This window comes from Canis lupus, chromosome 18 (assembly GCF_011100685.1).
Source record: "Canis lupus familiaris isolate Mischka breed German Shepherd chromosome 18, alternate assembly UU_Cfam_GSD_1.0, whole genome shotgun sequence".
Classification (NCBI taxonomy): domain Eukaryota; kingdom Metazoa; phylum Chordata; class Mammalia; order Carnivora; family Canidae; genus Canis; species Canis lupus.
The window spans coordinates 17,016,476-17,040,785 of NC_049239.1; the positions used below are offsets into that span (position 1 = coordinate 17,016,476).

Genomic DNA, 24,310 nt, shown 5'->3' on the forward strand with positions numbered 1-24,310 from the left:
TATTAATTTTGTATCCTATATCTTCACTGAATTCATTTATCAGAACTACTAGTTTTTTGGTGGAGTCTTTAGAGTTTTCTTATATATAGTGTGTCATCTACAAAGAGCTGCAGCTTTACTTTTTCTTTCCAATTTGGACACCTTTCATTTCCTTTTCTTGTCTGATTGTTGCAGCTAGAACTTCCAATACTGTGTTAAGTAAAAGTGGTGAGAGAGGACATGCTTGTCTTGTTCCTGATTTTAGACAGAAAGCTCTGTTTTTCACCATCGAGTATGATGTTAGCTGTGGGTTTTTCATATATGGCCTTTAATATGTTGAGATATGTTTCCTCTAAATCCACTTTGTTGAGAGTCTTTATCATGAGCAGATGTTGAATTTTGTCAAATATTTTTCTGCATTTATTATGATAATCATAAAGTTTTTATCATTTCTCTTGTTAATGTTATGTATCATTTGATTTGCAAATTTTGAACCATCCTTGCATTTCTGGAATAAATCTCACTTGATTATGGTGAATGATTTTTTTAGTGTATTGTTGAATTCCTTTGCTAATATTTTGTTGAGGATTTCTGCAGCTATGTTCATCCTTGTTGGCTCAGTCAGTGGAACATGCAACTCTTGATCTCAGGGTTGTGAGTTCAAGCCCCATGGTGGTTGTAGAAATTATTTAAAAATAAAACCTTTTTTTTTTAAAAAGAGTATTGGGGATCCCTGGGTGGCTCAGTGGTTTGACGCCTGCCTTTGGCCCAAGGTGCGATCCTGGAGTCCCAGGATCGAGTCTCGTGTCGGGCTCCTGGCATGGAGCCTGCTTCTCCCTCTGCCTGTATCTCTGCCTCTCTCCCTCTCTCTCTCTCTCTCTCTTTCTCTCTGTGTCTATCATGAATAAATAAATAAATAAATAACCTTTGAAAAAAAAAAAAAAGTATTGACTGGGGCACCTGGGTGGCTCAGTCAGTTAAGTGTCCAAATCTTGGTTTGGCTCAGGTTGTGGTCTCATGGGTGGTGGGATTGAGCCCCACATTGGGTTCCACGCTCAGCAGAGTCTTCTTGAATATTCTCTCCCTCTGCCCCTCCCGCTACTCACATGTGCTCTCTCTCTTTCTCTCTCTCCCTCGAATAAATAAATAAATCTTAGTACTTTTTTAAATTTCAATTCTCATCCTCACACAAAGTTGCAGGTTTTTAACAGAATTCAAAAAAATATATTGTTGGTACTCTGTCAGGCTCCTCTGTAAAAGCTTCTCTGAATATTTGTTGATTACTTCTTAGAGTGATAATTTAGAGAGGGAATTTCTAATTAATGATAGGTATTTAATCTTCCCTACATATATTTGTTGTTTATGTTTGTTTTAGATTGTTGTGGGTTGCGAAGCCACTTCTTGTGGTGACCTTACACTCTGTAATGTTGGAGTACACTAAGGATGCAAGGTTTGTAAATAATTTTTTACATTCTTCCAAACTTGAATATAACTTCAAACAGTTGTCTATTTTCAAAGCAACTACAGAGGAGCAACCTTTTATATTAAAAGTACAGTTTATGTTTATTTCACATGTATTAACTTCATTTATATAAAATTTACATGTATATCTTATTTTCAAATGTTTCCTTCAAACCAAGAGAAATTACTTTTCATACTAGGCTGGCTGCAAGCCAAAAATCTTTTTTCTTTTAAAATAAGAAACTATGTTAGTCTTCAAAGTAGAATTCTTTGTTATTCATGTTGCTCATTTTCAACCAACCTTAATGAGAATTTAAATCAATAAAAGATCTAAATATGCTTCAGTCAGAGACACGTCCTAAAGCATAATAAAAGTCTGACACAGTGCCGTTGTTTTATTGGGATATTGATAGCCTGTCTCCCACCACCACATTTGAAAATGGACTATGGGGAGTTAAGTTTGGGTAAACAGAGAATTTTGTCAATCGACTCCAAGTATACTTCTGGTAACATATCAGCAAGAGGAAGCCACTAGAATGCAGCACCATGCATGCTACTATTTTATTCTGTTATCTGTAAATATATTCTTATGCTTATAAAGAGTTAGAGTATATCTTGTGTGAAATTATTTTCAATTTTTATTTTCATTGTCTGTGTAAATATATATAGGAAATAGAAAATTTACATAAAAATACATCAGTGTAACTCACCCCCAAAATGTTATGTTGACATTAGTCAGGTCATCTATTTCTCCTAAGAGTTGTCTAACACAGCCTCTGTGGTTTCTGCAGGTCTGATTCCTGGCAGCTCGTTCAGACCCAGTGCCTTCCTTCCTCTTCAAACAGCATTGGCTGCTCCCCCTTCCAGTTCCATGAAGCCACCATCTACAATGCTGTCAACAGCTCAAGCTGGAAGAGAATCACCATTCAGCTGCCTGACCATGTCTCCTCCAGGTAAATTGCATACTAAGGTAAACTTTGTGGAATTATCTGGCAGACTCTACAGAGCTCATGCAGTGAGCTGAAACAACTAAGGCCAGAGAATTCATTACAGCTGTAGTACCCCCCCTCCTTTTACCAACCCATGCCCCAAATGCCAATTGCATGTCCCAAGAAAAAAAAAATAAGTGATATAGGATCTTTTGTGGAAATGCTGCACATCTCAGATTTGCCTTTGATGAAATACCACAGCACATGCCAAACTCAAATCACAGGCCCCAAATCCCAGACATTCAAAGACCTGGAGTTGGCACCCTATCTGCTCCAGTGCTCTGTGATTCCCAAAAGCTGTATGCTCATCCCCTATACAGATAACCTCTGGAGTGTGCAGGGTTGGTTTGGTTACACAGAGCCACCGGATAAACATAGTAGAGTACAATCCTCCTAGAGCAGCATTCACTTTACTCAAAGATTCAGAAAATGATATACCTCTATAAGAAACATGGACACAAATTTATTATGGAATAGAATAGGAAATTCAATAAAACTCAGGGAAGATAGAAGCTTCCAGAGTGGCACTTTGGGATATATTTCCAGAGTCTGAGTGGTACAAGTTCATTCATCTCTACTTAGGCACTTTAAGGAGAAGCCTGGGGAAGTCCTTTTTTCAGAAACAGTCCCCATTCCTAGGGCTGGACACAGCCATGGGAAATAACAGCCTATTGAATCCCTTCTGCTCTCTCTGGGACTTTCAGTGCAACACAGTTCCGCTGGATCCAGAAGGGAGAAGAAACTGAGAAGCAGAGCTGGGCGATTGACCATGTGTACATCGGAGAGGCTTGCCCCAAGCTCTGCAGTGGGCACGGATACTGCACCACTGGCGCCGTCTGCATCTGTGATGAGAGTTTCCAAGGTCTGAAGCCCAGACTGTCATTTTTAATATAGAAGACCACAAGGTTCTCCTCATTTCAACATGTATACAAAGGCCACTAGGAAAGAAAGAAAAACTCCAGACCTGAGTGATTTGAGATGGATGACACACTCTGATTACACAGTTATTTATCTCTGGAATGAAGCAGCAAGGATAATTTTCTGCCATGTTCCTCTTTTTTTTTTAATTTTATTTATTTATTCATGAAAGACAGAGAAAGAGAGAGAGAGAGAGAGGCACAGGCAGAGGGAGAAGCAGGCTCCATGCAGGGAGCCCGATGCAGGACTCGATCCTGGGTCTCCAGGGTCAGGCCCTGGGCTGAAGGCGGTGCTAAACCACTGAGCCACCCAGGCTGCCCCTCTGCCATGTTCCTTGAAGTATTTTTTAAAAAGCAGCATTCTAGGGCACCTGGGTGGCTCAGTCAGTTAGACAGCTGACTCTTGATTTTGGCTCAGGTCATGATTTCAGGATCATGAAAACAAGCCCCACATCAGGCTCCACATGCAGCTTAAGATTCTCTCTCTCCCTCTCTTTCTGCCCTCCCCCTGCTCATGCACTTTCTCTATCAATCAATAAAATCTTTTTTAAAATAAAATAAAATGCAGAATTCTATATCACTTCGCATTCCCCATCCTCCACATAACTCCCTGCCCCAATCCCCCACACTTCATTTTCATTTCTGGGCCTCTCTCCTTCCTGGCCTAGCTGTCCATCCCTGGATACTCTGCCAATATTCCTTCTTTCTCGGTCTCTCCAATAGCAGTGCCACTGACCTCCGAAGACATAGCTGACGATTCAAGATATTGTTTTCCAGGTCATTTTGTCACTCACACACACACACACACACACACACACACACACACCCATGACTCAAAAAAGAAATATATATATATATATTCTGTTTATGCTTGTAGAAGCTGAGTATATGATTTGGGATGGAGTATCTTCTCAACTCCTGACATCATAGGAGATTGCTCCATTGGCCTGATAGAAGGCCTGCAGCCTGTTTTCCTTTGGCACAATGTTTCTAAGGGGTTTCTGTTGTAACAAAGTCCACATAATTACCATTATATCCCCAGAGCCTAACACTTGGCATGTTGCAGCGCTCAGTAAATCTTTTTTGAATGAATTCTTACATTGCCTCATACTTTACTATTTCCACAGTGTCCACAATTTATTCAGCACAGTCATTCAGTACTTATGATGTCCCCATAAGTTAGCTATGGTTAATATAATTATTCCCACTTCACAGGTAAAGAAACTGAGACTCAGGGAACTTAAGTGACTTGCCTAAGATGACACAGCTAGTCAATATCAGAAAGAAGACCTTTACTCGGTTGTTCTTTGCAGTCAACTTTGCTGTCTCTCATAACTGAGAGATTTATCCGAAGAGGAGCAGAATTCTACAACATCCCCCAGGGAGAAGTTTTTACAACGTAAAAATCCACAGATTTAACTTTTGGAGTAGAATATATTTAGATTTCTCAGTTGATGCTATTTCCTGGCCTCCAAATGAAACGAGTGCAATTAATATAGACGGCTGAACATCTCTCATGCCAGAAATGACTTAACCATCATCCCTTCCTCTGATCTCATTATCTCTGAGACCAGCTGGATCTGTCCATGTGTTAGCTGAAGCATTTGAACTTTAGGCAAATGAACACATTAGACGTCTCACGAGGTGTTCCAGGTGTCTGGAATCTGCCCTCTCCCCTAATACAACAGAACTATAACCCTTTGATCTAGAACTATTATAGATGTTTAGAGAAGTTGTGCTGTTCAAATCAAGGGCAAATGCAAACACATACACATTTGCTGATGCTCTGTCTAAAATGCCAGTATTTCAGCTCAGTGGTCTCATCTTGCCAGCCTGTTCACTGTTCATTTATTTATCTCCCCTTGTTATTGCATATCTTATATGCGCTAAGTGTTGTGTTAGGTGCTGTAGAATCCAACAATGAAAAAATGCAGACTCTGCTCTCAAGAATCAAGTATACAGCTGGGAGAAGAACAAGAACATGATTTATCCTATATTCTGCTACAGATCATGCTAGAGAGAAAGAAATTCTGTGGGCCTCCCATGCCAGGGTGAGAGCTCTCCATGAAGTCCCATCATTGCTAAACATGCGGGCCCAGCCAGATGCTATGGTATTTAAGCAATAGATTTACGTGAGCACTAAGCACATTAGCACCTACACACATAGTACACACTGATTCAAAGATTATGGGATTTTTTTTTCAAGAACGTAAGCCAATAATTGCTAAAATACCAGAGAAACATTTATTTCTGGGAGTCTGCATCTGCTTAGTACGTTGTCATTGTTATAGTAACAAGGATAGATTAAACCTAAAATCAAATACTTGCATCTTTAATGATTCTGCTTCTCCTAGCTAACTTTTGCAATTATTCCCTTCCCTCTAGGTGATGATTGCTCTGTTTTCAGTCATGATCTTCCCAGTTATATTAAAGATAATTTTGAGTCAGCAAGAGTCACAGAAGCAAACTGGGAGACCATTCAAGGCGGGGTAATAGGAAGTGGCTGTGGGCAGCTGGCACCCTATGCCCATGGAGACTCCCTCTATTTTAATGGCTGTCAGATAAGGCAGGCGGCCACCAAGCCTCTGGATCTCACTCGAGCAAGGTAACAAAACTCCTGTGTTGTAGTTCAGACCTGGCATTGGTCATGAGACCGGTCACTTTCTGCGGTCTGTTAAATATAACCATGAACTTCATGGCCTGTGTGTCATGAAACAGGGGAGACCTAAATGCTGCTTGAATTTGGTATGAAGAAACATTGTTTGTTTTCATGACTCAGAATTATACTGTGCCTAAATTTATTGTAGAATTACCTTGTTTTTCTTCACGTACGCTGGCTGAGTGGTGGTGATACAGGCATAAACCAAGAGAAATGGCCAAATGGAAAAAATCAGCAGCAGATCAAATCAACATGATGTATACCTTAAACCTACACAATGTTTTGTGTCAATTGTGTCTCAATAAAGTTGAAAAAATAACAAAAAAAATTAAATTGGCTGTAGATAAATATAGATAATTTAATGTTGACTCTTTGCAAGTATGTGAATATAAATGTACATGTGAAGTAGGTTTGTAGTCAGGCAAACAGATACCTATATTTAGCATATGTAGTTACAGTAAACAGAATGGAAGATCAATAGATGGATGGATGGATAAGAACTTTTAAAATTCATATGCTCAAAAATAAATAAATAAATAAAATTCATATGCTCTAGGAGATGCTTATTAATGCAGAATAGAGTGGACAGAGACTGTGCAAATAGACCAGGGAAGTGAAAGAGAAAAAGGGACCCCAGGAAGGGTGGATTTCCTTCTGCACCTGCTCTTCACAGCTCTCCCATCTCATCCAATGCAAACATGACTTTTTTGCCTGTGTAACTATAATATATATATATACATATACACATATATATGTGTGTGTGTATATATATATATATATATATATATATATATATATATATATTCCAAGACTTTATAAAGATTGCAAAGTCCTGGACTAAAGTATTCACTGATGAGTGCCAATGTTCAGTAACTTCAAGTATACTTGACAATTAGATGCTTGGTTAACATAAATGTAGACATTTACTTAAGGCGTTTGACTTTGGAAACTATTAGTGATGTATTTTCAGAGGCAGAAAGGCAAGTTTACAGCCTTTTAGTATAATAAACAATGAAAATACAATTAAGTCCTATATGGTAACTATGGAGGTGCCAAAAGCTGTGCTCACCCGTCCTGTTTTTTCCTACCAAAAGGATGGACTTAATCTGGGAACAGCTTGATGTTTTCCTTGACCCCATAGACAGCTACAACCAGCTGTCAATTAACAATTGCTCACCATGTTGTGCAAGCAAGTTTGTTTTAAGTTAATTTAGGCATTTACAAGTTCTAAGTCTACTGCTTTATTTCACCAGCTTCCATAAATGGGACTGCTCTATTAAGCACTAGGACTCCCATTAGGATAGATTTCATATGTTTAAAAGCTGTATCTTCTAAGGGCAAGGATGCCTGTGAAGAGCAAAAAGACACTTCAAACAGAATAGCAGACATGGTCCAGAGCCTGCATATCCAACTCGGTATTCCCTCTGCTCTGATCTCCAGACATCCTCTCCTAAAATAGCCATGATGATTTATCCTTGTGCACATGCTGTTCAACTTGAAGGTATTTGTTAAAAAAAAAAAAGTATGTAATAAAAAATACTGTGGCTTTATACTTTGTCCTATGTCCTCATGCCTGTTTGGCCCGTATTACCTTCCAGAGAACAGAAGGTATATCAGGTGAAACTCTAACAAGACAAGAACACGGGTCCTTGAAAGTCAAAATTGTTTTCTTTGTGTAGAAACTCAGTTTTCTGAGATTATTTCTCATATGTATAAGGTGAAGGTTAATATAAACACATTTTTTAAGGATTTTATTTATTTATAAATGAGAAAGGCAGAGCCACGGCTCCCTGCAGGGAGCCTGATGCAGGACTCGATCTCAGAACCCCAGGATCACGACCTGAGCTAAATTTGGGCAGAGGCTCAACCAGTGAGCCACCCAGATATCCCAAATACATTTTTTTGTTAACATGATTTGGTTATAAGACTTCTGTTTCTAGTCTCTGACATCAAAAATTATGGACCTTAGGATCAGGAAAGGTAAGGAAAAAACTTAGAAGATACAATTCTTTTAATAACTACCTAACACTCATTTCCCTGTATTTTCAGCAAAATCATGTTTGTTTTGCAAATTGGAAGCACGTCACAGACGGACAGTTGCAACAGTGACATGAGTGGCCCGCACGCTGTAGACAAGGCAGTGCTGCTGCAGTACAGCGTCAACAACGGGATCACCTGGCACGTCATCGCGCAGCACCAGCCCAAGGACTTCACGCAGGCTCAGAGGGTGTCTTACAACGTCCCCCTGTAAGTGGCCTGAACGGAAAGGCAGGGTGTCACCCGTGCTCCCTTAGAATCATAGAGATGGAGCTGGAAGTGTGAGGTTACTGGAGCAATAACGCAAAAGTAGGGGCGGGCAGGAGCACGACTAAGCCAGCTCTCCCAAGTTGTGTGGCAGTGTTCTGTTGGGCCAGGAGTGGGTGCAGGAGGGAACAGACCGGAACAACTCCATGCAGAAGCACTTTGGGCATCTCTCCCTTTCTCTAACCGATATGTCTAGTCCTTAAGAAAAGAACATGTCTGATTTTCTAGATGCACTCATTTGAAAGTTTTCCGAGGATAGGCAACTATGTCACTTGTGTTTAGTATCCTACTCCCAGCTTCTAGCACAGCGCCTGTCACACGGAGGGCACGGTGTGTATGTTGACCGAATGCTGTGCTCTCCAGGTCCTGCTGGAGCGAGGGAAAGCAGGGAGGGAGATAGAAAGGTATGACAAGTCCTTGAGTAGCCAATAAAATGTAATGCTCCTTAGAGAGCACTGTCGCCTAGGCAAATCTGAATTCCATACCTTAAGTTTTGTTGATTGGAATTGTCCTATGCTCTTTGAAGTCTGGAAATAGCATGCCAGAAAGTTTTGTTTTCTAGCACATAACCTCTTTGTCCTTCTGTGACCCAGGGAGGCACGGATGAAAGGAGTTTTATTGCGCTGGTGGCAACCACGCCACAATGGAACAGGTCATGATCAATGGGCTTTGGACCATGTGGAGGTCGTCCTGTGAGTATCTGATACATAGTAGCATCCCCTGTCCATTTCAGGAAGGTTTGAAATTCTTTTGATATGGCATGCTCCTTAATTCAGTAACAACTGTTCTTGATGAGAAGCTCCCATGAGACTTTGCCCTACACTCTTTGGCAGCTGCAATCTGTAGCTCAAGCCAACCTGAGATAGCAAAGTCCCAAAAGCCATTTAATATGCCTTAGAAAACTTCAATAAGCAAAAGATTTACCTGTGGATTTGACCATGTTAGTTAAATTGGATGAAACGGAAGTCTCAAGGTAAATGGGAAACTGTGTCTTTGCCACATCCAGGTTGCCTTATAAAATGGCATGACGTCCTTAAAAGAGAACGGATCCCTACTGGCCGGGGTACAGAGTATTTCTAGCTTTAGTACGCCCCGTTACAAACACCTGTCTGAGCCCCAGGTGCCTGAGGCATTCTTTGGTTTAATGACTCGATTGCAACTAGAGCATGGAGTTTGTGGTTTCAGATTCCCCCCAACCAGTCCCAGCACCTAGCAGGTTGAGGGTGTTCCCCCATGGTTTCTCCCATGTAATAAAGTTGGCACCACTCTCACCTCGCCGGGTTGACTGTTCCGCAGAGAGATGACTTGCTTTTTCTCTAACGATCTAGTCCCTGTAGAACTGGAATGCTTATGTCTCGACGGGTTCGGACTGATGGCTCCAAGTGGTTGGCAAGGAGAGGCGAATCTTCTCGGTAGATAGGTTCAAACGTTCATTCTGTTTACCAAATCAAAAATGAAATCAGCCCTTTGGCTGATTTCAGGCATTTTGAAAGCAAACTTAAATGATTAATTGGTAGGAAAACTACCAGATTTGTTTTCTTTCAATCATAGCCATGAGCTGAATTTTTCAGTCTTGAGTTAGCCCTCGTCTTAGTTTTCACTGAGGCACCTGCTTGCATGGCATCCATATCAACCTCCAAATCCAAGAGCAACCTGGTCCCTACACAAGCCCCCACTGTGCGCTCTGCTGCTTTGGACAACTTGCTGGGCTCTGCCCCCACAAGACGAAGTCAAGGTTTAAAATAACAGTCCAAACTATTTGGATCTATATATGAGGCTGATGGTTTACTTAGATATTCATTTCCTTAGAATACACTATTCCAGGTGAATAGAATCACCTGGGCTCTAAAACGAATACATATACATATATACATAGTAAGGCCAGAGAGAGATGTCGAAATAGACCAAAAACCACCCCTAGAACCTTTCTGCCCTAACTACTTCCCCTTCAGAGCAGCGCTTCCCAGTCTGATTGAACATCAGAATCACTTAGAAGGTTTTGGAAGGAGCATCCCTACAGATGATTTGATTTAAACTGATCTGCAGTGGGACCTGAGTGTCAGTCTTTTTTAAAGGCACCTCAGGTGATTCTAATAAACTGGTTGAGACTCAGATTTAGAGTCGATAAACACTTTTTATCTTTCAAGTGTCTTGCCGAGTCAGTTTACATTAATGGGGCTTCCTGTGCCTGACAAAGCATTACCAACTCCTATGGAAACTTCAAAGCTTGACAGTCCTCAAAAGAAGGCAGCTAATACTGCCCTGGGGTAGACATGATAATTCTTACGTATCATGTGTGCAAGTAGATATTTCTTCTCCTGCCACCCAGCCAAGCAATTTCAGTTAACAATTTTGGATTTCAGAGGCACATCATCACCATAATACTCTGCTCTTTGTTCCCTGTTGACTTGCTGCCTCAGAGACTCTCAGAGCATCAGCAGGAAGCCTTACCATGTAGCTCCCAAGGGACTTTCTGGAATACCTGATGTTGGTATTAGTGTTTATAAGCAGCCACCAGCATCATGATTTTACTATAAGAATTAAGTTCAGATTATCTGAAGCCTATCATATCAATCATACCTATTGTTTCCGGTGTTTTTCTGGAGAAACAATCTGTATTTTTAAAGACTTCACTTTTATTCCATCTCCAGAATTTTAGTACTTTGAAGAATTTATCACTTACCGGGCACCTGTCTGCTCTTAGTCTGCATTATACTCTCAGACTTTCAGGGCACTAAAACGTTTTGAGTGAGAAAAGAGCATCGCCACACGTGAATAATTTCAGTGAATAATTTAAAAATTTTAGCTTCACACTTATCACCATATAATTTTATTTTTATATATTACACAGATAATTTTTAAAGCAAATGCTAAAAAAATAAATAAAGCAAATGCTATCTCTTTAATGACATTAAAATTTTGTTCAAATTAAAGGAGTTATTTGGTTTTCTTTCCTTTTCTCTCTTTCTTTTTTCTTTTTTTTTTTTTTGAGAAAAATACCAACACAGAGAAATTATATTTTCAGAACTATCTTTTTGATATTTTACTCTTGTCTTAGGATTTAACATTTCTATACCGCTGTACCCTTTTAAAGTACTTCTTTTCAGAAGAGTGAAAAGTTTTAAGGCACTCACTGATTAATATGCCCTTGATAGCTCTACAGAATAATTACTTTAGGTTATTCATTTGATAAACTTAAAATGAAAAAGTTCCAGAGAATTCAGAAAAATAAAACAATTTTCCAGAGGGCCTTTCAACCAAATGAGGCACAAAGAAACTAGCCAGTTAATTTCATGATTCACAAATATTACTAGTTATAATTTTGCTAGAGCGGATATATATTTAGAAATAGAGATAGAATACTCCCATATATCCCTAATAATTTAAACTATGCTCGAATTCACTATACTTTTATATGATAGCATTTAGCTAGGTAAACTAGTCTGGCTAACTTCTCAAGTGTGGATGGGAGAGAAGACTGGGGTGCAAATCTAAAGAGATTCAAGCCCTACCTAACTGATTACTGCAAAGAGGGCTGCTAATATGTTTTTGCAACTAATGGTTGGAAAACCATTACATTTTTAAAAATGTATTTTCTTTTCTAGTGCAGACTGGCCTTAATCTAGCTTTATTACCATAGTTTTGCTTCTGTGCATGTGCACTAAGGACACATGCTAAAAATCCCTAGAAAGAAAAAGTGTGGTCACGCATGGTATCTTGAGTTTAACCTCACTACTGCCCATATTAACTAAGAAGAGAAATGAGTTTGATGAGAACAAATTCAGCACTTTTGAAAATATTTCAGGGTTTAGGACTGCATCCTAAATTGACAACATACATAATAAATGTGTAATTTAATGGTTTAATTCTCAAATAAACCCCATGTGGAAGGATTTGCGTTTCATAAATATGGATGTACAGAATGACAGACCCCACACCATAAAGATAAAAAGCACCATTTAGCATTGAACAAGCAAAGTTGCTTACACTTTATGCTTGTTTGAGAGTGAAATCTTTTCATTCTGGTGATGTTTTTCAATAAAACCTGCCCATGAAAAGCACTTCATGATGATTGGCTCCTGCTATTCTGGCATAAAATAGATGGACTGAATTGACAGATGACTTTTATCCAGCCTCACTAGCTTACCAAAAGGCCTTATTCTATAAAGTCTGAGTGATGTAGCATAACACGGTCACTGACAGTCATGTCAGAAACCTAACTTTCTGAATTCACTTACTAATATAGAACGTTTTTCAGTAAATGTTTATGAACACACTTGGGCAGACCCCTCACAAGATCCATGCTGGTGGGGTTCTTCTTAGGATAAAAGAAAATTATTGGTCTTAATCTTTTTTGGTGGGCACTCACCCTTCTATCCTAAGAATCTCCCTCACCCAACTATGCATTTCATTCACACATCACATTTTTTTGTGTACGTGTCTAAGTCACAACCTGTCATGTGTATAATGAAGTGGGCCAATTTTTGCATGTGTACCTTGAAAGCAAATTGCTCAGTAAAGAGCCTTTGTGAATTGATTTACTTAAAAGTGAATTATTACCACATTTAATGAGAGAACGAAAACCAATATGTTGCCAACTATGGTCTTAAATGCATTTATCAGATTTTAATAATATGAGTACCATCATGACCATCCCCTCATGCTATTCATTATCAAAATACTGTCATTTTTGGCACAAATGATTTATGGAAATGAACATAGTACATTTGTTGCAAAGCATATTTATCCTTTATTAATTTGACTGTATTACCTGATGTAGAGGACTTCTGTATTTTTTAAAGCCCATTCTTTAATATACTCAGAAATAAGTATTTTCTAAAACATAAACAATTTAAAAAACAGATAGTAAAATTAATGTTAGTTATTAATGACTACTTTCGTATTTATACTTTACATGCAACATTTATGCCAAATGTAGTACTAAGCTACATGTACCTTGACATATGGTTATGAGCAAATATTGCATGTTGCATTACATTAAAAAGTTAAATATATGTATATATTAGGTATAGAAGAATAAGAAATAACTTCTTTAATTTTTATTTTCAAAAGAGATGAAAAATCCTATATTGCATCTAAACCTGATCAGACTTTTATGACTAATCACAGTGCTGCATGCATTGAAAGGCATTTTTTAACTTGTGTTATATTTCATTATTTGCTGTCATTGGTTTTCCACTAGAGTAAGGTAAGTCCTCTTACTAATTCTGGGTAACTGTTGACTAATAGTCTCATCAGTGTTACCTACGTTAACAGAAATGTTGTCAAAGACATTTGCAATTAAAAAAGAAATCTGTAAAAACAAAGTTATATATGATAATGAGATATACCAGGACATTTGAAACCTATGTCATGTAAAGTCAGAGTTCAGCAACACTGTGGTGATTCTCTAATGTATATGCAATATTGGGTACAACAACATAGAGAGAATGCTAATCAGCATTGCTTCATTAGGTAGCAAATTTGGCTCTGTGCCTGGGACTGTATTAGGTGCTTTTGAAGTGTTCATAGTTCAAAAGCTTGTTGTAAGGGGAAGTTAAAACTAGAAATGTGTGCAAAAGACCTAGGGGCTCTGACTAAATGTAATATCTTTCAAAAGATCTCTTGTGCTGGAGATGCGTGAGGGTAACTTGCCTTTTTAATTCTATTCTAAGTTAATAAGTGAATTGGCAGAGCTTGGTGGACTTATTCATAATATTTGTGAGTTCTAGATCGTATCCTTACGTAAGATTTGCCTTCTTTAATATATAGTTGCATCTGTCCTCTAATGGAGATACTTTAAGACTTAGGAAAGAAGTTAAAATTATTATCATTTATTAATCACTTGCATATTATGCTGGAAGTTTGCATTTAATCCACAAAACCCCCTGAGGTACACGTTACCAAATATTATTCTCCTTCCCACTTAGCAGAGAAAATAAATATCAAATCTTCAATATTTGTGAAATATATGAGCCTACACTTATTTCTGTGTAGACTTCCTGAAAATGCATGGTCTTAAAAGTAAAATATCTAGCATCCTCTATGCAGGGGAGTTTCATTGATTAGTTTGAACAGCAGCTTTTCATCGTACACTCACCAATATTTCTCTGGAAGATGCGTCAGTCCGCTGAATTCTTATTTCTTCATATGAGGTGTTATTTATTGTATCATATGTTTTGGTAATATATAAATTATGGATCAGTAAAAATACCTACATTTCTATGAGCTCAAATTACTTCTACTAAGTCTCTATCTTCCATTAGAAGAATTTCCATTAGAATCCACTAAAAAATCAACTGAATTTTTTCTGTAATAATTAATGAGCTAAGACAGTGGCTCCAGTGAGGAGTGACAATTCAAAAAAGCACAGTCGGTCTTGAAAATTCTTGCAATATCCACATTTCCTATACAGATACAGAGAAATATCTTATATCTCCATATCATCTAAGTCCCTAAACTCACTCAGCGTTAGTGGACATTTAAGTCAGCATTTCCAAGAACCACTGATGTTCATTCTGCCTTCTTTTAATGACTTACAAGAGGAGAATTTTAAAATGGACCAAGTTCTGTACACAGCCAGAGCAAATCGAAAGGTCAGATGGTGTAGTTGATATGTCCTGGGATGAGCATTACCTGCCTTCATTGGACTTATAATTTTAAAAAATTACTTTCCCTGTAATTACAGTGGATAAACACATCTTAATTCCATCTATTATTATTTTAGTCATAAGTTCATCTATGGCTATATATCTACATGTATCAGAAATAAGAACAGACTCAAAAAAATAAGTAAACATGAGATCTTTCAACTTAAGATTGCCCAATCCTGTAAGTTAGACATTTTAGAAGCCACAAATAACTGTTCAATGACCACATCAGTTTATTAAATTGTCCAAGAGGCAGGCACCATTTTAGTATAGCTTCCCATAGTGCTTGATTTTAAAAAGCTTATGAACTGGAAAACCCTGCTTTGTTAGATTCTGACCTAACAGGCTCCAGAAATATTTATATTTTACATATGAAATTACTAGTTAGTTTCAAGGATGCTTTGAAAAGGTGGCCATTTTTAATGTGACTAGATAAACATGAGGCATCTATAGCAAACATGATTTTTGGATCAACATTCTCAGGGATCCAAAGATATGCCGCTGATTTATAAATGTATTCAAAATTAAAGGGTATCCAATGAATCAAAATGCCTTCTAAATGACATGTAAGCTTCCATGCTGGACTGACTGTCATGGTATTAAAGATCTGCAATCTGTTAATATTTATTTTCTTATATATAAAGATGGAGAATAATGAGTAAATAGTTCTATAGAGAAGTTGCTTTAAAGCCATTAAACATGCATATCAATTTTTGTTAAAAATTGAATGTTCCTTTGTTCCCATATATTGAGATCACTTTTATGTCAATCTAGGTTGCACTGGGATAACTAAATATCTTGGGTGTTCTGAGGTGGTTTTTTTTTTTTTTCCTATGTCAAATCTTTTAACTATTTTCAATTCTCTTTGAGTACCTTATATCTTTAAAGATGTTTTCAACAGAATAATTTTCGTTGCTTTAACCTTGCAATTATTCTTTATAGTTAAAGAGTAATGATTTACAACAGGAATCCAATCAGTAAGTCACCAAAAGGTCAACAAACTTGCCTTGACCACCCACGGGTGAGGCAGGAGGCTCAGTGCTGTGGTATGGGGGTGGGGGGATGGGGAAAGACCACTCCACCAACAGAACGCAATTCATCTCCATTCAAAGCAGAAAATGAGCACAATGAGGATTCAAAGTACCCGGGAAATCCCTTCAGCGAGCAATAAATAAAATGTGATACTTGGGGAAAAAAGGTAGACATTGAAGAAATGATATTGGTCAAGTGAGATAGGTGGAAGAGGTTCAGGGTGAGTTTGAATAGAGTGGTCTACATGGGAATGTAGTGGAAAAAAGTCCTTGACAGAATAAGATTAAATGCAGAGAGGACTCCAAGTATATGGCTAAATTGGCTTAGATGTGGCTTCATGGACAAGAGGTTTGATTGTAAGTGGCTTATTAAAAGGTAAAGCCAGGGGATCCCTGGGTGGCGCAGCGGTTTGGCGCCTGCCTTTGGCGCAGGGCGCGATCCTGGAGACCCGGGATCGAATCCCACGTCGGGCTCCCGGTGCATGGAGCCTGCTTCTCCCTCTGCCTGTGTACACTCTGCCTCTCTCTCTCTCTCTCTGTGACTATCATAAATTAAAAAAAAATAAAAAATAAAAAAAAAATAAAAGGTAAAGCCAGCATTTGAGGGAAAGTTTACTGGTACTGGAGTGCCAGATACACTGTATGTATGTGGGAAGATAGGCACACACGTACATGCCATGTATGGGATCTCATGGTTTCTCTTTAGGGGTGTTTTTTTCATAAGGAGAGAGAACGAGGAGGCTAGTTTAGAGGGCCACTGTAATAACCCAAGGAAAAGGCTACAAGGTGATCTGCCATGCTGCGAGGAAGATGGCTAGTGCCAGGCCCTGTATTTTGTGACCAAAGAGGTAGATTCTTTCTCCTGACACTTGATTAGTTCATGAGTAATTAGATCCAGACTAAAAGGTCATTGCCCTTTTTTTGTAATTGGACTTTACATAGGCAGCAATTAGTATTTACATCAAATAATAAGTCATGGATAAATTCATTTCATCCTTCAACTATGAAATTGGAACTGAGAACTTCGATGCTGTATGTAGCACTGTCACATCAGGGGAAGAAGGAGGGCTAGTGAAGCTACTGAAGATAAACCTAATTGTTTGGTGTTTTTCTCTACAGTGTCTTCAGAGTGTACTCTACCTTCCATTCTATAGTTTCTAATCTTTTCATAAAATAGAAACCACCTAGAGTAGAAAGTTATTAGCACTTCATTTTATTTTATAAAATATATTTCAATGTGAGTCTTTTAATCAGGTTTCAGTATAGATGCTGTTGCTTTTTGACAAAGCATATTTGATGACATTCACTTTATGTATTTGCCTTTGAGACATTTTATTATAAATTTTGTTTTCAAATGGTCAGACAACTATAAGACCCTCATTTTAAAGGTTTTTGTGTGTTATAAATGTTAGTATAACGTGCTTAAATATAATACCTAATATACTAGGTAAAACAGTACCATTTTACACCTTGCCTAGTATATTGATCATAACTCAGAATATGCTGCTCAGTGCAAAATTACCCATTCCCTCCTCTTTACCCTGACTCAAGTTCATGTCCTATTGACCTTCATGATGAAATCACATCACATGACATCATCTCACTCCAGATACATTTTATGTTTCCATGAAATTAAGGAGGAAAATATTTTGTGTCTAGACAGCATTTATGAGACTCAGTGAATTTGAAAAATATTGATAGGCTTATACTTATAAACCACATTTTGATGCCATATATAGATATGTTGTCACTTGGGCGTCAGTGTGTGAAAGCAGTATGATTCTTTTCAGTGATGTTATAGCTAATGATCCTTTTTAAAGTATGTTTTCCATACCAAAACCTTTAACAGCTATCTCTATCAATATTATGCAACTTCCTACAGACTCTGAAAATCTATTTTCAGTACTTTTATCAGCTTCACATATGTATGTATGCATATGTATGTACATATGTGGAGGAAATATATATGACATGCACACAATTATACAATTAATTACATCTTCTTAGTATTTTGTGATAATTTCTCCAGTGGAGTCTCTTTTCCATGAGACCGTGTTTATAGGCCCCAGATGCTTACTGTTTGTAGAAGGCCATGAGAAAAACTTACTTTATTTTGCCCAAGTCTAATGAAACAGGAAGGGCAGCCTGGTTCAGCTAACAACTTTGTTTTTGCCTTTTAAGCTTTAAATGAGAATGTTTGCTAAAGGAATCAAATGATGTTTCCTACTTGTTAGAGACGTGTCTAAATAAGGTAATGGGTATAGCACACACTTCCTCTCAAATGAAATCCACCCAAGTAAATGTAAAAGTTCAAGAATATAATTCAAAGAGCCAAAATAATTCCCATCTACTTCCACTGTGGATCAAGAGAACTTACCTTTTTTTTTTTTTTCTGGTTGGAGATCACTACTGAAAAGAAGGGGATTTCCTCAAGGCCAAAGGCAGTGAAGACAGGTGTCAACCTTGAGTTATTCTGTCCTGGGGTAGCAATGTTAGCATGACCTATTAACCATGAAAATTTTCCAGTAACTATCAGGGTAACTTAGAATGTCGATGAGATTGCACTTTCAATGATGGGACTTACATGCTCTTTCTCCTTTGCCTCCCCACCTCTATCCTTTCTGATCCCAACAGCACTCGCAAACAAAATTACATGATGAATTTTTCACGACAACATGGGCTCAGGCACTTCTACAACAGAAGACGAAGGTCACTTAGACGATACCCCTGAAGAATCAAAAATTTTATTTTTCCTTCCAACATGTGATGTGTTGCTTCCCGTTCTTTTAAATCGCGCACTGCATCTGGTATCAGGAAAATTCTATGAAGGACTTGGTGACTAACTGGAAGCCCTTCTCAAGACCGAGTGTATACCACTTTCCCACACTGTGAACTAATGACAAGTGACTTATTTTCTCATAAGTAAATGTCTTCATGTTGCTGTGTCCGTGAAAATTGTGATCTGTTGTAATATCAGTTACAGTGGCAGTATGGAAAATAAGAAATAGTTTAACAGAAAAAAAAGTTTAAGCACAAAAATTTAAGAGATTTTATGTTTAAAATGGCATTTAGTACAGAATTTCACCTTCTTGGTCACAAAGCTATTTAAGTGGACTGTATTTCAGCTCTGTATCATGTTTTATATGATTAAATTATCATTGTTTGTTCTTTTATGTATTCTCTTCTACAGTATAATACATTGACACTGTATTTACTTGTTTTGTTGCAATATTTTGCTGCTGAATTTCGGGCTACTTCTATTCTGCAGAAAATTCATCGAGATACCTACTCAAGAAGATAGTTGTAAAGATATTGTATCTCCTTTAATATACTCCTTAAAATGTATGTTGGTTTAGCGTTGTTTTGTGGATAAGAAAAATGCTTGACCTTGAAATATTTTCTACTTAAAAATTGTGGATGAAAACCCTATCTCCCACAAAGTTCCCATCTCCTTGTCTAAGGGTTTTTTAAAGTGTTCTGTGGCTGATTTACTAACAGTAACTGCCATTTCGTGTCTGTGGTAACAGAGTGATTTGTAAAACAGTGGATGTTCTCATTGTGTTCTCTTCGTGGACTGTTTTTCCTGTGGGTCATACTCATTCCTTCTGAAGAAGTTGTGCTAACACCAGCAACAGTATAATGGCCCTGTAGCCCTGAACTCTTCTTTAACCTAACTGAAAGGTTGTACTCTAGGGTGAACCAAGCTAAAAGCCCATGCTTAAATAAAAATTATGTCCATAAGCCATTTGAGACTCATTTGTCTTTATTCATTTTTAATTAAATCTTGTGTAGGATTTGTAAGCCCGATCAGTTTGGGAAAGGAAGGTGTCAAATATATTCACTGTGTTGTTTCGTCATTGTTAATAACAATTATGAAGCCACACTCTCAGCGTAGCTATGTTTCTCTCATTCAGCTTTTTCTATTAATCACTCTGTAATTACACCAAGAAAAGTCAATAAAGAATTCTGAAAATTATTGAATTCCTGAGAATTTCGTTAGCTGCTAACATAATGCCTGGTTTATAGTAAGAACGCATGCATTCATTCAGCAAGTATTTGTTGATTGCTTGCTATGTGACAGGCACTGTGTTACATGTTGACAATAAAAATGGCCATTGAGGCATTTTCCCTGCTTCTAATGTCTACAAAATAAAAAGTATATCAATACTGTTGAATGTGTGATTTCCCAGAGGATAAAAAAATATCTGCATAATAGAATAATAGAAGGCAGTAGTAATTCTCATTGAACAGGAAAAGGATAAAGGATGATCCCTCTGAGAAGTTGAGCTAAAATGTATTTTGAGTCAGTATCAAATCCATTGTGAATCATTGCTTTTGAGCTACAAGGCCTTCTTTTCTCTGCCTAATTTAACATATTATATATTTTATAATTAATTGCAGTACTTGGCTCACGAATGTTTGTAACCATTGTATCTTAATTGTTGATTCTCTTTTCTTGGTTCACAAATTGCTGCTGGTTTACCATTTGATGGCATATTTGGTTCATTTTCTAGTTGGTAGAAGGGGTTGAATTTTTCTCAAAGCCTGTCTTTCCAAGTCTTGGGTGTGTGCCATAGAGCTACCAGGCGACTAGGGCTAAGATATTTTATAGTGCTCCCCTCCACCTGTCTTCCTACCATCAGAACAGGGTTGAACTCCCTACCAGTCCATCTCCTCAAAATTTTAATAGTGTAAGTGGGGACTTACATGTAATTGGCTTATTTAATTTGAAAATGTAGGCAGTTAGAGTAGGACTTGAAGCATGCTTAACTAATATTGGAAGCTATAGCAATGGCAATAAAACAAGAAGAAGAAATAAGAGATACAAGACTTTAAAAAGAGGAGATAAAACTCTCCTTAGTTGCAGTTGATAAACTTATCTTCATCAGAAGCCCAAGGAACTCTGAAGATAAAAGCATGGAAATTAATAAGTTGAAGTTGCTAGAAACAAGATCAATATATAAAAATGAACAGCATTTCTAAACATAATGTATAACCAAATAGAAAAAAAATAATAAACCACCAATGGAGTAAAGAAAAAAAAAGGAAATAGACTAAGTCCCAATATCCAAATTAAACAATGATTAGAAAATTTTAAATGATATAAAACCATAAAAGGACAAACTATAGGATGGAGACAAACATAATTGATGCCAACAAACTTTTGGAAAATGAAAAGTGTGAATGGACCTGCGGTAAATAATCATACTGTAAGAAGCTAACACTCAACTGTCTACAGGGAAGGGAGTTACATCACAGAACACAGACGATGTAGAAACTGGAGAGAAAACTGCCTCTGGAAGCAAGGAATAGGCAAGAGGATAAAAATAAGGGTAGTGGTTAAAATTCTGAATAAGGAACGATTTCATTCATCCCAACATCAACAGGAAACTATCTTTCCCATCCTGGCAAGGGACAGGTTTATTTTTTGGATATCTTGAATCGGAGAGGTTGAAAAAGATGTAGAGATTTCAGGAAGCAGGATAAGTGTAGTATTTTTTTTAAGGTATTAAGCAAAAGCCTAGCAGTTGAAGGGCAAGACCTTCTCTCCCTCACCACACCACCCTTTCAACTCCCCGAATCTTTCAACTCCCCGAATCCTGGAATCGGGCCTCTATCATCCAGACAGAACACTGAAGGATTCTTCTCTTGAAAAAAGACATATGGACTGAATTTTGAGGAATTCTGTAATGAACCAGCCAGATCAGCTTGCTCACACAATTAGCTCCCATCAGCCTTTCTTACTCGTAGTAGCTTTCATTGTCAGAAGCGGAGAAAGGATGGCCTAGTCAACAAGTGGTACTAAGACAATTTGTTTTTCAAGTGAAAAAACAAAACTAAATCCCTAGACATATCATTACACAAAAATAAACCCCCTTAAGGCACCTGGGTAGCGCAGTGGTTGAGCATCTGCCTTTGGCTCAGGTCATGATCCTGGGGTCCTGGGATCTAGTCCCACGTCGGGCTCCCCGCAGGGAGCCTGCTTCTCCCTCTGCCTGTGTCTCTGCCTCTCTCTGTGTGTCTCTCATGAATAAATAAATAAGATCTTTTAAAAAAAATAAACCCCAGTTAGATTAAAGACATAAATGGCAGAAGTGAAACTTTACAACTTTTAGAAGAGAATATCATGTGGGATCATGAGAAGAATGGATTTTCTTAAACATGGCATAAAACAGACAAACCATAAGAAAAGATTATAGGGTAATTGGTCTGTAGTTTGGATTCATTTCTCGAGCTTCTGCATAACAGAAGAGACCACAAAGTTTAAAAACCAGCCACTGAATAGGAGATGATAAAGCCACAATATGCAATCAATAAAGGACTGGACTCTAGAAAATATAAAGAACTCACACAAATAGATAATGGAAGGTAATGACATAATTTGGGGGGCACCCATCTGGCTCAGTTGGTGGAGCATGCACCCCTGATCTCAAGGTTGTGAGTTCAAGCCCCACGCTGGGCGTAGAGATTACTTTTAAAAAATGATAAAATCTTTTTTTTAAAAGGTAATAATGTAATTTTCTTTAAATCACAAAGAATAGGGATGAAAATTCACTGAAGGAAAAAACTGAAATGGCAAAAGATTAAGGTGTTCAATCTCACTAACAACCGTGGAAACATCATTTAAAACAACAATGATGCCATACCTAACCAAGGAGGCAAAATCAACCCAAACATAGTGGTGCTGGAAGGAACTCTCATACCTTGCTGGTTTACATTGGTACAACCTTGTTTTTAAAATGTAGGTTTCATTATTTTCCATGCCTGGTGAGACCAGCAGGTCAGGATACAATTGCCATTGAAAAGATAGTTTTGTTTCACACAGTTCCCAAGAGGAGGGGGCATGCGCGACCACACAGTGGTCACGGGGCATCACTAGGGTCGGCAAAGAGGCAGAAAGGATGAGGGGAAAGCATGGGCTTGAGCCTCTATTGTGTCTCCCTGGGAGAGGAAGGCAAGGCAAGGTAAGCACACTCACAATTGGCTACTTAGAATCACTTCTGCAGGCTCTGGGGATTAGGGACTGTTTCTAAGGCCCTGGGATGATTAGGGCAGAGGAATATTGCCTCCTGAAACTTAAGAGCTAGCAGAAGGAAGCATTTCAAGGAAGGGCAGTCCATTGGTTCATTGGCATGTGAAAGGCGTAATCCTTGGAGAGTTGTTTGCTAGCCCTTGGAGGGGCAATCTCAGTAAGGCTGCAGATGTGAGGGCATCAAGAATATAGAAAATAAGGGGGCACTAGGCGGGCTCAGTCAGTAGAGCATGTGACTCTTGATCTCCAGTTGTAAGTTCGAGCCCTACATTGGGTGTTGGGATTACTTAAAAAAAAAAAAAATATATATATATATATATATACATATATATTAAAAAAGAGAAGAAGAAAATGTAGCTAATACAAATCTCTGTAGAGAGCAGTGTGATATCAGTAACACTGAATATGTTACGATATCAGTGAGGTTGAACGTACATGCAGCATAATGCAGCTACTTCTAGATATTTATCACAGGAAAACTCTCACATGTATACACAGAGAGATGTGTGCAAGAATGTTCGCAGCAGCATTGATTGTAATTGCAAATAATCAAAAGCCAAGTGTCCATCAACAAGAAAATGGATAAATTGTGATTTATTTATATAATACTTTATGGTGTTAAAGTGAACATGCCCATTAACAATAACAACAAAACAAGCTGCAGAATTATATAGCACGATGCCATTTATCTGATTTTTCAACTTTGCAAACAAATATTGTTGACCCGTGAACAACATGGGTTTGAACTGTGTGGGTCCACTTACATGTAGTTTTTTTGGGTAAATACAGTACGTTACTGTACTGTACTGTACTGATGATCTTAATAACATGTTCTTTTCTCTGGCTTACTTTATTATAAAAATACAATATATAAGATCTAAAACATACAAAACGTGTTAATCGATTGGTTATGTTATGGGTAAGGCAGTAACAATAGGCTAGTAGTAAAGTTTTGGGGGGACCCAAAAGTTATACTCAGATTTTCAGCTCCACTGGGGTTGATACCCCCACCCCCATGTTGTTCAAGGGTCAACTGTACTACTTGCTGCTTACGAAATACATGCATATGCAGCAAAAATGCAAGAGCATGTGTGGGAATAGTAAATACAAATTCATGACAGTGGTTTCCCCAGGCAGGGGAGTAAGATCAGAGAGGGGCATGTAGAAGACGTCAACTCTATCTAAAATGTTTTCTTTCTTTTTTTAAAAGTCAGAATAAGATACAGCAAAATATTCAGCTGTGAAAGAGTTGTGTGCATACAAAAGTATTTTTTGTCTTATTCTCCA

General features: G+C 37.9%; 1 protein-coding gene across 1 annotated transcript in view; it reads left to right on the forward strand.

Moving 5' to 3' along the window:
• The window catches only part of RELN (reelin), a 481,015-nt gene extending 461,280 nt beyond the window's left edge, over positions 1 to 19,735 (forward strand). Inside the window, 9 exon segments of the mRNA XM_038562771.1 lie at positions 1,355 to 1,390; positions 1,392 to 1,429; positions 2,232 to 2,393; positions 3,134 to 3,291; positions 5,732 to 5,951; positions 8,055 to 8,252; positions 8,903 to 9,001; positions 13,513 to 13,518; positions 18,625 to 19,735. Of these exon segments, the coding sequence (XP_038418699.1) occupies positions 1,355 to 1,390; positions 1,392 to 1,429; positions 2,232 to 2,393; positions 3,134 to 3,291; positions 5,732 to 5,951; positions 8,055 to 8,252; positions 8,903 to 9,001; positions 13,513 to 13,518; positions 18,625 to 18,721 (1,014 nt within the window). The 3' untranslated portion in view covers positions 18,722 to 19,735.
• Positions 19,736 to 24,310: the final 4,575 nt, after the last annotated feature.